The sequence below is a fragment of the Carcharhinus amblyrhynchos genome, chromosome 1 (genome assembly GCF_965287045.1).
Source record: "Carcharhinus amblyrhynchos chromosome 1, sCarAmb.v2.hapA, whole genome shotgun sequence".
In the NCBI taxonomy this organism is placed as follows: domain Eukaryota; kingdom Metazoa; phylum Chordata; class Chondrichthyes; order Carcharhiniformes; family Carcharhinidae; genus Carcharhinus; species Carcharhinus amblyrhynchos.
This window is the reverse complement of record NC_137324.1, coordinates 35,900,517-35,913,568: the sequence shown is the minus strand read 5'-3', so window position 1 is coordinate 35,913,568 and position 13,052 is coordinate 35,900,517. Positions and strand designations below refer to the sequence as shown.

The following is a 13,052-nucleotide window of genomic DNA, read 5'->3' as shown; positions in this document are numbered from 1 at the left end:
CAACAAATATATTAGACAAATTATTGATGTGTTCTTTGTTGCAGCGTGCAATTACGTCAATGTCACCATTGATGCCATCAAAGTAAACAGTTGCTAATGTTTATGGTTCTAACTTCATCCCATAGAGGGCAACATCAACTGCATGTTTGTAGTAATTAATGCACACACCAGATCACCCAAAATTATTCAACTGCCATTCCATTTCATCAGTGTGCAACCACAAGAAACATTTATGAAGGAATGTGCAAAATTCTGAGGCAGTTAGCATGATACTTCCATCCACTCTGATCCCTTTGCACCTTGAAGCAGATCCATCAACTGCTTTCTTGGAGACTGCTTAATAAATGGCTGATCATGTTCCGGAGATGCTTGGAAGTAAGGTCCAGGAATGATCCAGTGAAAGCTGGTTTGCTCAAATCTGCTAAGAACAAACAAAACGCACGTTGAATATGTTCTTCAAGTGCCTGGGCAGATATGGAGACCCTCTTCAGTATGCACCAACCAGGACCTCCAGAACTTGCTGTGATGTGCACAGTGTTGTAGAGTAGTGACGTTTGTAACTACAGGAGAAATGAGTTCCAAACATGGAGGCAGTTCAGATGATTCCAAGGATGTGGAGCATGAAGTTTCTAACCTGCCAGCAGTGGTGCCATTAATGCCCAAGATGCACTAATGACTTGTGACAGCCACGTGTAAAAGCCACAACACAAAATAGTCCTGCAAGTAGCCAAGCATCCCTTTCACAGCTCCCCTTCAGTATTGTTCAGCATTAATTTTTGTATTGCCATTCATCATAAGTGTAATAGCTTCTTGCCAGACAGTGGCCAAAGATGGACGAGGGGGAATGTGGTGAAAACAAATCATAAATAGTTGGCTTAAAGTGTAAAGAAATTTGACATTCTAAGATTTTGTAACATACCCATGTTCAGTTCCTTTTGCAACGACAAATCATTACTCTTTGTAGCCCATCCTCAAGGTAAAATCCCTCCGGTTTCAGCACAGATGGAGGCAAGCTGCTCAAATCCATGCTCTGACTGCTGAGATGCAATTGGCAGATGTCCTGTGGATTTTGGAGCCCATGAGGGCCCTGCCATAGACTGTTACACTTAGATCTGTGCAAGAGCAGACTTGGCCATCAGGGTATGTAGCAGAATGTGGGGTGCTGATTGGGAGCGGCATTGGGTGAGAAATGGAACTACTTTGAGCTGTGTTCCAACTTGCTTATCCCATTTCATCATCAGCCTTTTCACGGCCCATCCAAAGTTCTCTGTTAGGGAGGAAAGAAGAGATTGCAGAGTGAATAATGGCATGTTTTGGATTGAGAGCATTTGTTCAGTGTGCATATGAGGGAGAGCATGACATTGGTTACCATGCGGGTGCCAGTGGTGGATGGAGAAATGTGGTATGAGGAAATGCATAGACAAGGAGGGGTGCATCTGCAAGATAAATTGGAGTGAGGAGTGATTTGTGCTGCAGTAGGCTTGAAAATTCAGAGTGGGAGGTGGGGTCAGTCAAATGAGACATGCCTTTTAAGCATGTGCACTCATTGTGTCAGTGTGCTCTGTTTCCAACTCGAGTCATTCAACTGCCATATTTGCAATACCCTTTTTAAAATATCGGAGTTGAAATCAGTTTCTGCAGGTCCTCGATACACCTGCAGCTAATTGGTTGGGAAATCCGGAAATGAGATGTCACTACAGTGACTTTTTAATTAAGATGTGGCAGAAAGTTTTGAAAATGAAGAAAGAATGAAAACCAGGAATACAGTAACATTCTGAAACCCCAAAGGATATTTGAATTTCAAAATGACTCGCCAAAAGTTACTGATCTAAATTGAACTTGATTATCGCAAATAGTGTATTTAAGCTGCTGCCATTATTAAACAACAAAAATTGGCAGTCAGAATATTTTAGTAACTATTTTCTACTACATTCTTTGTTTTAGCCATAATGATTTTTATCATCTCGATCTGAACTGTTTTTATGAATCACAGATGTGGAATGGCAAATATCATGAGTATCAGTTTGCAGCTGTGCAATTGCTTTTCTTGAAACCCTTGTGATTTTTCTATTCTTTTAAAACTGGAACCATGCAATTTTGTCTTAAAGCTAAATGCTTGTAAACTCTTTATCCTTAATAGGATTTGCTCATGTACCTGCTTCAGCTTGTCCAGGCTCTAAAGTATGAAAACTTTAATGACATAAAAGTTGGGTTAGAACCAAACAAAAGAGATAGCAGTCAAACTGCAATGTCTGAAAGTATGTCTGGCTCGTTAACTGGTACTTCAGAAATGGAGAGGTGAGGACAATTTTTCAATATGTTTCCTCCCATTTTACAGCTGAAACAGTTTGCGATTGATATCTTTTAATGTGAAGCTCATTGGTAAAAAGGCATCATATAAATGCAACTTGTGTTCTCTCATACACACAATTTGATGCCAAAATGAACAGTACTCAATTCCTAACTTGACTTCTATGTAGTTAACCAGTAAATAGACCCGACCAGAGAGTTTTAACCAGGGCTCCTTGATCAAGTACTGAGGTGGTCCAATTTCAGAAAGGATGGCGAACCTGGCACTAGAAGGACAACTCATTTAGGCCTGAAGTGCAGAAATGCATCTTTATCGAGTTGGCAGACCTGGCAGATGGAGTACAATGTTAGCAAGTGTGAGGTTATCCACTTTGGCAGGAATAATAGTAGGAGGGATTACTATTTAAAGGGCGAAAAGCTGCAGCATGCTACGGTGCAGAGGGACCTGGGGGTCTTTGTGCATGAGTCGCAAAAACCCAGCCTACAGGTGCAGCAGGTGATCAGGAAGGCAAATGGGATGCTGGCCTTCATAGCGAGGGGGATTGAATATAAAAGCAGGGAGGTCTTGCTGCAACTGTACAGAACACTGGTGAGGCCGCAGCTGGAGTACTGTGTGCAGCTTTGGTCACCGCACTTGCGCAAGGATATTTTGGCCTTGGAGGGAGTGCAGAGGAGGTTCACTAGGCTGATACCGGAGTTGAGGGGGTTGAACTATGAAGAGAGGCTGAATAGACTGGGCTTATACTCGTTGGAGTTTAGAAGGATGAGGGGGGAATCTTATAGAGACGTATAAGATGATGAAGGGGATGGATAGGGTAGAGATAGAGAGATTCTTCCTGCTCAGAAAGGTCAGCAGGACTAGAGGGCACAGCCTCAAGATAAGTGGGGGGGGGGGGGACAGTTTGGAACGGAGTTGAGGAGGAACTTCTTCACTCAAAGGGTGGTGAATCTCTGGAATTCTCTGCCCGTTGAAGTGGTGGAGGCTACCTCGCTAAATATATTTAAGACACGGGTAGATAGGTTTTTGGTAGGCAAGGGGATTAAGGGTTATGGGGAGAAGGCGGGAAAGTGGAACTGAGCCACTTCAGATCAGCCATGATCTTATTGAATGGCGGGGCAGGCTTGAGGAGCTAGATGGCCTACTCCTGCCCCTATTTCTTATGTTCTTATGAGTTATGAACCTTTGGCACACAATATCCCAGAGGGGTGAGGATCTTCATTTTGAAGTCAATACGTTTTTGGGCACAAGAGAATCAAGGGATAGGCTGAAAAAACAGAACAGATGTAGATGTTTGCCAATGATTTATTGAATGATGTAACGGCTTCAAGGTTTCTATTGATCTATCCTCCTATTTCCTATCTTCTTAAATGACAGTCTTCCATTAACAGTTATACAGTGATTGGAGCTTAACTGTTATAGCTGGGTATATGGAACATAAATGCAAATTTCAATTCTTTCTGGACTGCTAGCTTTTGGAAACTGGCAGCCATCTGTGAAATGTAAAAGCTTCTGGGTCTAAACTATTCAAAGGAACTTTGCCTCAATTGACCCTTTTTGCAGTTTTAAAATGCCTCTTTAAAAGTGTATTTTAAGCGCCTCAGTTTTTTTAACCATTTATCCTAATCCAGTAGTTCAGTCTTTTTTCCCCTTTAATGAGACAATCCTTACTGAGGAGATGTGAACTTTTGTTCTATTTGCTCGTTTTCCTTTATCTTTGCATTTTTTCAGAAAGCTATGCTAAACACCTCCGTTCTGTAGGAACTACATCAAATCTACAATTAAAGATAGCGTACTTCTCTTCCCATTTCCTAACGGAGCACAAACCTGTGTTTAATTTTATATAATTACAACAAAACAAAATTAGTGGTCTTCAGTAAGAATGCTGGACAATCTAAAACAAGAATTCTGGCTAAACTAACTCTTTCCAGGACAGCCGCATAACGATCACTTTGACATGTGGGCCCTTAAACATTTTCTGGGTTAGGTGCCCTGAGACAATAGTTAAAGTGCTATGATTGGCCAAGTGCCCCCAAGCTGCAGAAGGCCAATTTACCAGAATTCCTGCTGCCGTACATTTTGCAGTTTAAGAGCAGACAATAGTTACTTGAGCAAGGCACCACCAGAGGGCACCAGAAACCTATACTACAAGAATTCAATGTTCTAAGCATTCCAGACTTTTTAAATATTTGCTCATGGGATGTGGGTGTTGATGGCCAGGCCAGTATTTTATTGCCCTAGGGAAGGTGGTGGTGAGCTGCTTTCTTGAACTGCTGCAGTCCATGTGTTGCACAGTGTCTGGAACAAGCTTACGTGAGCAAGATGACCATCAAGGGATATGGGCCAAATGTGGGCATTTGGAACTAGCTTAGTGGTTAAAAACTGGGCAGCATGGACAAGTTGGGCTGAAGAGGTTTATACCACTAAACCCTATAAACAGCCACAGTGCTAGGTAGGACGGGTGATCCTGTTATCTAGGACATTGTCATAGCCGCTGTGTCATTCTCGCAATGTCAAGCTGTTGCTGGACTAGGCTGTGGGACACTGGTCCCAATCTTGGGACAAGACCCCAGATGTTAGTCAGGAGGCCTTTGTAGGGTCGACAGGGCTGTTTTTGCCACTGGCGTATTTAGTGCTCCGGTCAATGCCAGGTGGTCTGCCTGGTTTCATTCCTTTTTGGATTTTGTAGCAGTTTTATACAATTGAGTAGCTTGCTAGACCATTTCAGAGGGCATTCAAGAGTTAACCACATTGCTGTGGGTCTGAGCTCGCATGTAGGCCAGATAGGATAGATTTACTTCCCTCAAGGACATTAATGAACCAGATGGATTTTTATGACAGTCAACATCATTTTCATGATCACCGTTACTGAGACTAGCTTTTAATTCCAGATTTATTAATTGAATTTAAGTTCCACCAGCTGTCTTGAGCATTTGCCTGGGTCTCTGGATTATTAATTCAGTGGCATCACCAGTACACCACACCATCCCTGAAAAATCTGAGGTAAGCACAGTAAGAAGTCTCACAACACCAGGTTAAAGTCCAACAGGTTTATTTGGCAGCACTAGCTTTGAGAGTCTCATGCTCCTTCATCACTCACCAGACTTCTTACTGTACTTAGCCAAGTCCAATGCCGGCATCTCCACATCAAATCTGAGGTAGCCAGAGATGTGCTACTGTTCACCCTTTTTTATTATTATTTTATTATGTCCCTCCAAGAGGACCAGTCAAGTGCTATGATGCTTGCCTCCTTATCCAAACGCCAGAGACCTGAGAGTTTGTCTCCAGTATGCAAATGATCACAGAGTTGGAATGTCTGGATTTATTTCCAGTGTGACATCTCTGGAGTCTGGGAGCTTACCTGCTAAAGATGCCCTCAACTGGAAAACTTTGTCTAATTACTTAAATTAGAGCAGGATCTGCTTCCGATTAACTTTACCCCCTCCCAAATTGGCTTGGGTTTTCACCCTTCTTACCAATTGTGTGATTTTTGGGTAAGGAGGGGAGTGTGTGTATTGTGTTCACCAGGCAATACAGTTGTGTGTGACATTCTGTTGGACTGAGGGATCTTTTCCTTTCTCACTATTCTTTTGATGTTTAAAGTATGATCAAAATAATATTTTCATGATAAAAATTCTGCTGTATTAGAAAGGCAAAGTATTCCCTGTCTTTTCAAAACAACCTTAAATTGCTTGAGATCTTCTTATACCCACGCATGATCGATGTTAATTGTTTGAAAAATGAAAACAAGTAATTCCTGGGATAAATTTAATATATCAGCAGAACCCAAATGTATGCTCCATCAGCAATACATGTTAAACCTAAAATACAAATTATAGGTTTGCCAATATTCATTCCAGGTTGTAATTTTTAACAATTGTGTTGGATTTTTAAACTAATTTATACTCTAAACATTCTCTTTTAGCTCTCAAATAATCACCAGTCCGTTTCCTCCAGTATCTCCTCCTCCTCCAGTTTCAAAAGCAAAAGAGGCAACAGATGGAGAAAATCTAGAGGTAAAAGCAGTTGGTGAAAATCATTACTTCTATAAGATTTTGGATGCTTGATTTTGTTTTCACAAAAATATTATCTCTCCACTAAAAATTAACGATCCATTCCACTCATTTTCCCAACATTCAGTTATAATTGAAGCATAAAATTGTCTTCGTCTGCTCCACCTCTTCACCTTGGCAATATCTTTGACTGCCTATCTTGCCTAGCACACATTGTTATGGTGTAGTATTTAGAAGCAAGGCATGCTTTGATTTCTTCCTCCTTGTTATGTTGACAAATGTTACCCTGTTCCAAATCAAGTAAAGTTTATTTATTAGTCACAAGTAGGCTTATATTAACACTGCAATGAAGTTACTGTGAAATTCCCCTCGTCACCACACTCCGCCTGTTCTGGTTAATGCACCTAACCAGCGCGTCGTTCATACTGAGGAAAGAAACTGAAGCATCTGGAGGAAACCCACATAGACACGGGGAGAACATACAAACTCTACACAGACAGTGACCCAAACCAGGAATTGAACCCAGTTCCTGGCGCTGTGAGACAGCAGTGCTAACCTGTGCCACCGTGCTACCCAATTGCCTAAAGCCTTGTTTCAACTGTTTTAAGTTTTCAGTCTGCATTTTCTCCCCTGATATCTCTCTCTCAATCTCTCAGCTTCCATGTTGAATGTCTCTCTATCCTGAATGTTTTTGCATCTTCACCTCTTCACCTCAACTCCTGTCTTAACTTTACTCTCCTCCCTGCGTGCCACCCACCTCAGTTCATCCCTCCCTTTTACCTCCTATTTCCTACATGCATTAAGATACAGAACTCATAATTTTGTTGTCCTAGTACTTTTGCTTGCACTAAGCCAATCTATAGGGACAGCAGAGTAACTGTTACCTTCTGCATTTTATTCCTATGTCTTCCTCTTTTGCTTTCACGTATTCTGCTTTTTGTTTTTAAACTAATTTACATCTCCCCTAACTCGCTACTCAGAAACCCACTGTCTCGCGCTCACACACACCCACACACACACACACACACACCCACACACACACACACACACACACACACACGCAGACACCAAATACGTGGGATAGGGTCTGGATGGGATTGATGTCCGTGCAGGCTCAATGGGCCCAGTGGCCGCCTCCTACACTGAAGGGATTCTGTGAAAGTACAACAAGTTATAAGGCATCAAAAAGGCAGTTTCTGTTGGAGATGTACCCTTAGAAATTCTAAGCCCTCACAAAATACCTGGAATTTGATGACTTTTGCCCATTGACTACAAGCACTTAAAATTGAGGTTGCCTATGAAAACCTTTTGTGAAATAATTCTCCTTGGCGTTCAAAATCTTCACACCCCTCCATAAGATATAGGAGTGGAATTAGGCCATTCGGCCCATCAAGTAAGCTCCACAACTCAACCATGGCTAATTTTTTTTAATCCCCGTTGTCCTGCCTTTTCCCCATAACCCCAATCCCTTATTAATCAAGAACCTGTCTACCTCTGTTTTAAAGACACTCAATGTCTGGCCTCCACAGCCTTCTGTGGCAAAGAGTTCCACAGATTCACCACTTTCTGGCTGAAGAAATTCCTCATCATCTCTGTTTTAAAGGATTGTCTCTTTAGCCTGAGGTTCTGCACTCTGGTTCTAGTTTTTCTACTTTTGGAAACAACCTCTCCACGTCCACTGTATCCAACCTTGCAGTATACTGCAAGTTTCAATAAAATCCCCCCTCATCCTTCTAAACTCCAACAAGTACAGACCCAGAGTCCTCAAACTTTCCTCATATGACAAGCTTTTCATTCTAGGGATCGTTCTTATGAACCTCCTCTGGACCCTTTCCAAGGCCATACATCCTCTCTTTAGATATGGGGCCCAAAACTACTCAGAATACCCCAAATAGGGTCAGACCAGAGCCTTATACAGCCTGAGAAGTACATTCCTGCTCTTGTATTCTAGCCCTCTCATAGAACATAGAACACTACAGCACAAACAGGCCCTTCGGCCCACAAGTTGCGCCGATCACATCACCTACCAACCTACAGACCTATCTATAACCCTCAATCTCATTAAACCCCATATACTCATCCAGAAGTCTTTTAAAAGACCCCAGCGAGTTCGCCTCCACCACCACTGACGGCAGCCGATTCCATTCACTCACCACCCTCTGAGTGAAAAACTTACCCCTAACATCACTTCTGAACCTCCCTCCCCGCACCTTAAATCTGTGTCCTCTCGTAGCGACCATTTCAACCCGGGGAAATAGCCTCTGAGAGTCCACCCTATCTATTCCTCTCAACATTTTGTAAACTTCTATCAGGTCGCCTCTCAACCTTCGTCTCTCCAGGGAAAAGAGTCCCAGCTCCCTCAACCTAACTTCATAAGGCATGCCTCCCAGTCCAGGCAACATCCTTGTAAATCTCCTCTGCACCCTTTCAATAGCTTCTACAACATGAATGCTAAGATTACATTTGTCTTCCTAACTGCCAGTTAACCTTAAAAGAATCTTGAACAAGGACTGCCAAGTCCCTTTGTTTCTAATTTCCTAAACATTTCCCCATTTAGAAAATAGTCTGTGCCTCCATTCCTCATTCCTATGTGCATAACCTCACGCTTTTTCACATTGTGTTCCATCTGGCACTTCTTTGCCCACTCTCTATACTGTCCAAGTCCTTCTGCAGCCCTGCTGCTTCCTCAATATTACCTGTTCCTCTACATATCTTTGTATCATCTGCAAACTTAGCAACAGTGCCATTAGTTCCTTCTTTAAAATTGTTAATGTACATTGTGAAAAGTTGTGGTCCCAGCACCGACTCTTGAGGTATACACTTGTCACCGGCTGCTATCCTGAGAAAGACCCCTTTCTCCCCACTCTGCCTTCTGCCAGTCAGCCAATCCTCTATCAAACTTTTACAGATGCACCATAGACAGCATTCTTTCTGATTGTATCTCAGCTTGGTATGGCTTCTGCTCCGCCCAAGACTGCAAGTAAGTACAAAAGTCGTGAACGTAGCCAATCCATCACGCAAACCAGCCTCCCATCCACTGACTCTATCTACACTTCCCGCTGCCTCAGCAAAGCAGCCAGCATAATTAAGGACTTCACGTACCCTGGACATTCTCTCTTCCACCTTCTTCCATCAGGATAAAGATACACAAGTCTGAGGTCACCTACTAACCAACTCCTTGCTGCCTGCTGCTATCAGACTTTTGACTGGACCTACGTGACATTAAGTTGATCTTTCTCTACACCATAGCTATGACTGTAACACTTACATTCTGCATTCTCTTGCTTCCTTCTCTAGGACAGTATGCTTTGTCCATATGGCGCGCAGGAAACAATACTTATCGCTATGTTAATACATGTGACAATATAAAATCAAATCAATCCTCCATCCATGCCAGGATCTTGCCCTTAACGTCATGGGCTCTTAACTTATTGAACAGTCACCTTCATGGCACCTTGTCAAAGGCCTTATGGGAATCTAAATAAATCACATCCATCCATTCTCTCTTATCTAACTTCCTGGTTACCTCCACAATGAACGCTAACAGAGTTGCCAGATATGACCTTCCCTTGACAAAGCTGTGCTGACCATGTCTTACTTTATCATGCACTTCAACTACTGTGCAATATCATCTTTAATAATGGACTCTAAAATCTTGCCAATGACCCAAGTCAGGCTAACCGGCCTATAATTTCCCATCCGCTGCCTCCCCACCTTCTTAACCATCGGTGTTACATTAGCTACTTTCTAGTCTTTTGGGATTCTCTGTGCCTCCAATGATTCCTAAAAGATCACCACCAATGCCTCCACAATTTCCTCAGCTATCTCTTACAGAACACTGGGATGCAGTCCATCCGGCCCAGGTGATTTATCCACCTTCAGACCTTTTCAGTTTCCTCAGATTCTTCTCCTCGGTGATGGCCACTGCACTCACCTGTGCCCCCTGATTCTCCTGGAGTTCTGGAATCCCACTGGTGTCTTCCATCATAAAGACTGATTCAGTTCCTCTTGTTTCCCATTATTACTTCTCCAGCCTCATTTTGCCGCGGTCCAATGGCTATTTTTGCCTCTCTTAGCTTTAAATATTGAAAAAAATGCTTCCTGTCATCTGTTATATTACTAGCTAGTTTACACTCATATTTCGTCTTCACCACCAGCCCCCCCACAACTTTATTGCTTTTTTAGTTGTCCTCTGCTTGCTTTTAAAGGCTTCCCAGTAATTCTCGCCACTTTGTATGCTCTTTCTTTTGCTTTTTTGCTGTCCTTGACCTCCCTTGTCAGGCATGGATGCCGCATCCTCCCCTTAGCATGTTTTCCCCTCCTTGAGATGAATTTCTGTTGTGCCTCCCAAGTAACCCCCAAAACCTGCCGTTGTTATTCCACTGTCTTTCCTGCTAGGCTCCCTTTCCAAACAACTCTGGCCAGCTCCTCCCTCATGTCTTTGTAGTTATCTTTGAAAAGTAAAGTTTATTTATTAGTCACAAGTAAGGCTTTCATTAACGCTGCAATAAAGTTGCTGTGAAATTCCCCTAGAGGCCATACTCGGGTACCTGTTCGGATCCATGCACCTGACTGTAGGAGGAAACTGGAGCACCCAGAAGAAACCCACACAGACACAGGGAGAATGTGCAAACTCTGCACAGACAGTGACCCAAGCTGGGAATCAAACCCAGGTCCTTGGTGCTGTGAGGCAGCAGTGCTACTAACCATTGTGCTATTGTTACATCTGATTCCCCTCAAACTGCAGGGTAAATTCTATTGTTGTCACTGTCCCCTAAGGGATTCCTTAATCAAGTCTGCCTCATTATACATCACCAAATCTAGAATTGCCTGTTCCCTAGCAGGCTCTATCACAAGTTGCTCCAAGAACTATCTCTTAGACATTCCACAAATTCCTATTCTTGGGATTCACTACCTACCTGATTTACATAGTCCACTTGTATATTGAAGTCCCCTATGATTATTGTAATATTGCTTTTTCTATTTTTTATATTTTCTGTCCTACATCCTGACTATTGCTAGGGGGCCTGTACACAACTCCCATCGGGATCGTCTTACTTTTGCGATTCCTCAACTCTACCCACAGAGATTCTTTGCCTTATGATCCTACATCGCTTCTTGCTATAGATTTAACTTTATTCCTTATTAACAATACAATCCTGTCCCCTTTGTCCATCTGCCTGTCCTTTTGATAGGGCACATGTATTTAGATCCCAGCCTTGATCCCATTGCAGCCACATCTCTGATGCCCACAACATCGTACCAGCCAATTTCAATGTGCACAACAAGCTGATTTACATTGTTCCGTGCATGGCATGCATTCAGGTACAACACCCTCTGTCCTGCATTGAATAGCTCCCTTCTCATGCTTGTCACCTTTTTTGTTCTGCTCTTCCCAGTAAGAACTCACACTGGGGAACAGAATGACAGGGGCATTAACTCTGTCTGTTGATTGAGTTCATCCACAAACCCTCATCAGAAAGGAAGCCCTTTCCTGGTCATCCCCATCCAGCTGACAAGAATAAAAGGTGGCAGAGTGATAGGAAACTGAGCACCCACAGGAGGGAAGGGACAGCTGGAAAAAAAGGGCTGCTCCTCCAGCTAGAAAGGATAGATCTGAGAAGAGTGAAACCCAGAAGCCCACGTATTTTAACTGCCACAAGACAAGATACCAACTTGCTGATTGCTGGAGGTTACAGCAAAAATTTGCGGGGTTTGTTGGGGCCCTGTATAAAAAGTGGGAATCAGACTGACAGCATGGCAGACCAGGCTGTCGAAGCAAATCTCTGTCAACGCACTACTGCGGGTGATAGTGCGCTGAGAAGATTGCTAAGTTCCAAGGATCTTGTACCCAAAGGGAGAGTCCCCAGAGTAAGGCAGTAAGGCAAGTAAACCTATCGTGATACTAAGTATTACAAGTGCCAGCCAAAGCCATGATCTTTCTACCAGAATCTGACAAAATGGGGTGGCTTGTTGGATAAATGGGCCAAACACCAATTAGAACAAATTAACTATTAATGGAGTGACCTAATTATCATCTGTTTTGATTTACAATTTTCTGAGTTAATGTCAAAGTTAATGCTTATTTATTAGTCACAAATAGGTTACATTAACACTGCAATGAAGTTACTATGAAATTCCCCTAGTTTCCCTGAATTAGTAGTTCAACTGTGAATTGACTTTTCTTCCTTCCTCTTCCAGCAAGATCTTTGTGCATTCCTAATATCAAGAGCTTGCAGGAATTCTACTCTGGCCAACTATTTATACTGGTAGGTGTTTTTTATTTTACTTTCACAAAGGTATTCTTGGGGATGGCTTTCTGCTGTTCCCCACAAGTCAACTAATGATCTTCACATCAATGGTAATTAGCTTATTCACTCCATGTTTAGGGTAATTTTCCTTATTTTTTGTTAATTTGTGCTTTGCATAGAAATATTCATCGAAACTGCTGAGAAGGAAAATAGATATTTCAGAGATGTTGTGCTGTAATTTTGGGGCCATGCAAGAACCCTATCAGCCTGTGATTTACCCATCTTCTCTCTTCAGCCAGGAAAATTAGTTTCTTTTCAATTTGAAAAAGACCATATTTAAATTGGGTAGAAGTTTAAGCACTCAACTCAACACTTACAAAAGCCTTGATTTGCTTGCTCTTCAGAAACAGTTTTGACCATACAGCTTAGAGCTTTCTTTGTGCCAACTGGCCCATCTCCTTAGCTTGGAAAAATTCCACA

At 42.5% G+C, this 13,052-nt stretch overlaps 1 protein-coding gene across 1 annotated transcript in view; it reads left to right on the top strand.

The window, feature by feature from the left end:
- The window catches only part of pik3c3 (phosphatidylinositol 3-kinase, catalytic subunit type 3), a 124,744-nt gene that overhangs the window by 57,947 nt on the left and 53,745 nt on the right, over nt 1-13,052 (top strand). Inside the window, exons 11-13 of the mRNA XM_080208711.1 lie at nt 2,141-2,298; nt 6,234-6,324; nt 12,523-12,590. Coding sequence (XP_080064837.1) covers nt 2,141-2,298; nt 6,234-6,324; nt 12,523-12,590 — 317 coding nt within the window. The remainder of the gene's footprint in view (nt 1-2,140; nt 2,299-6,233; nt 6,325-12,522; nt 12,591-13,052) is intronic.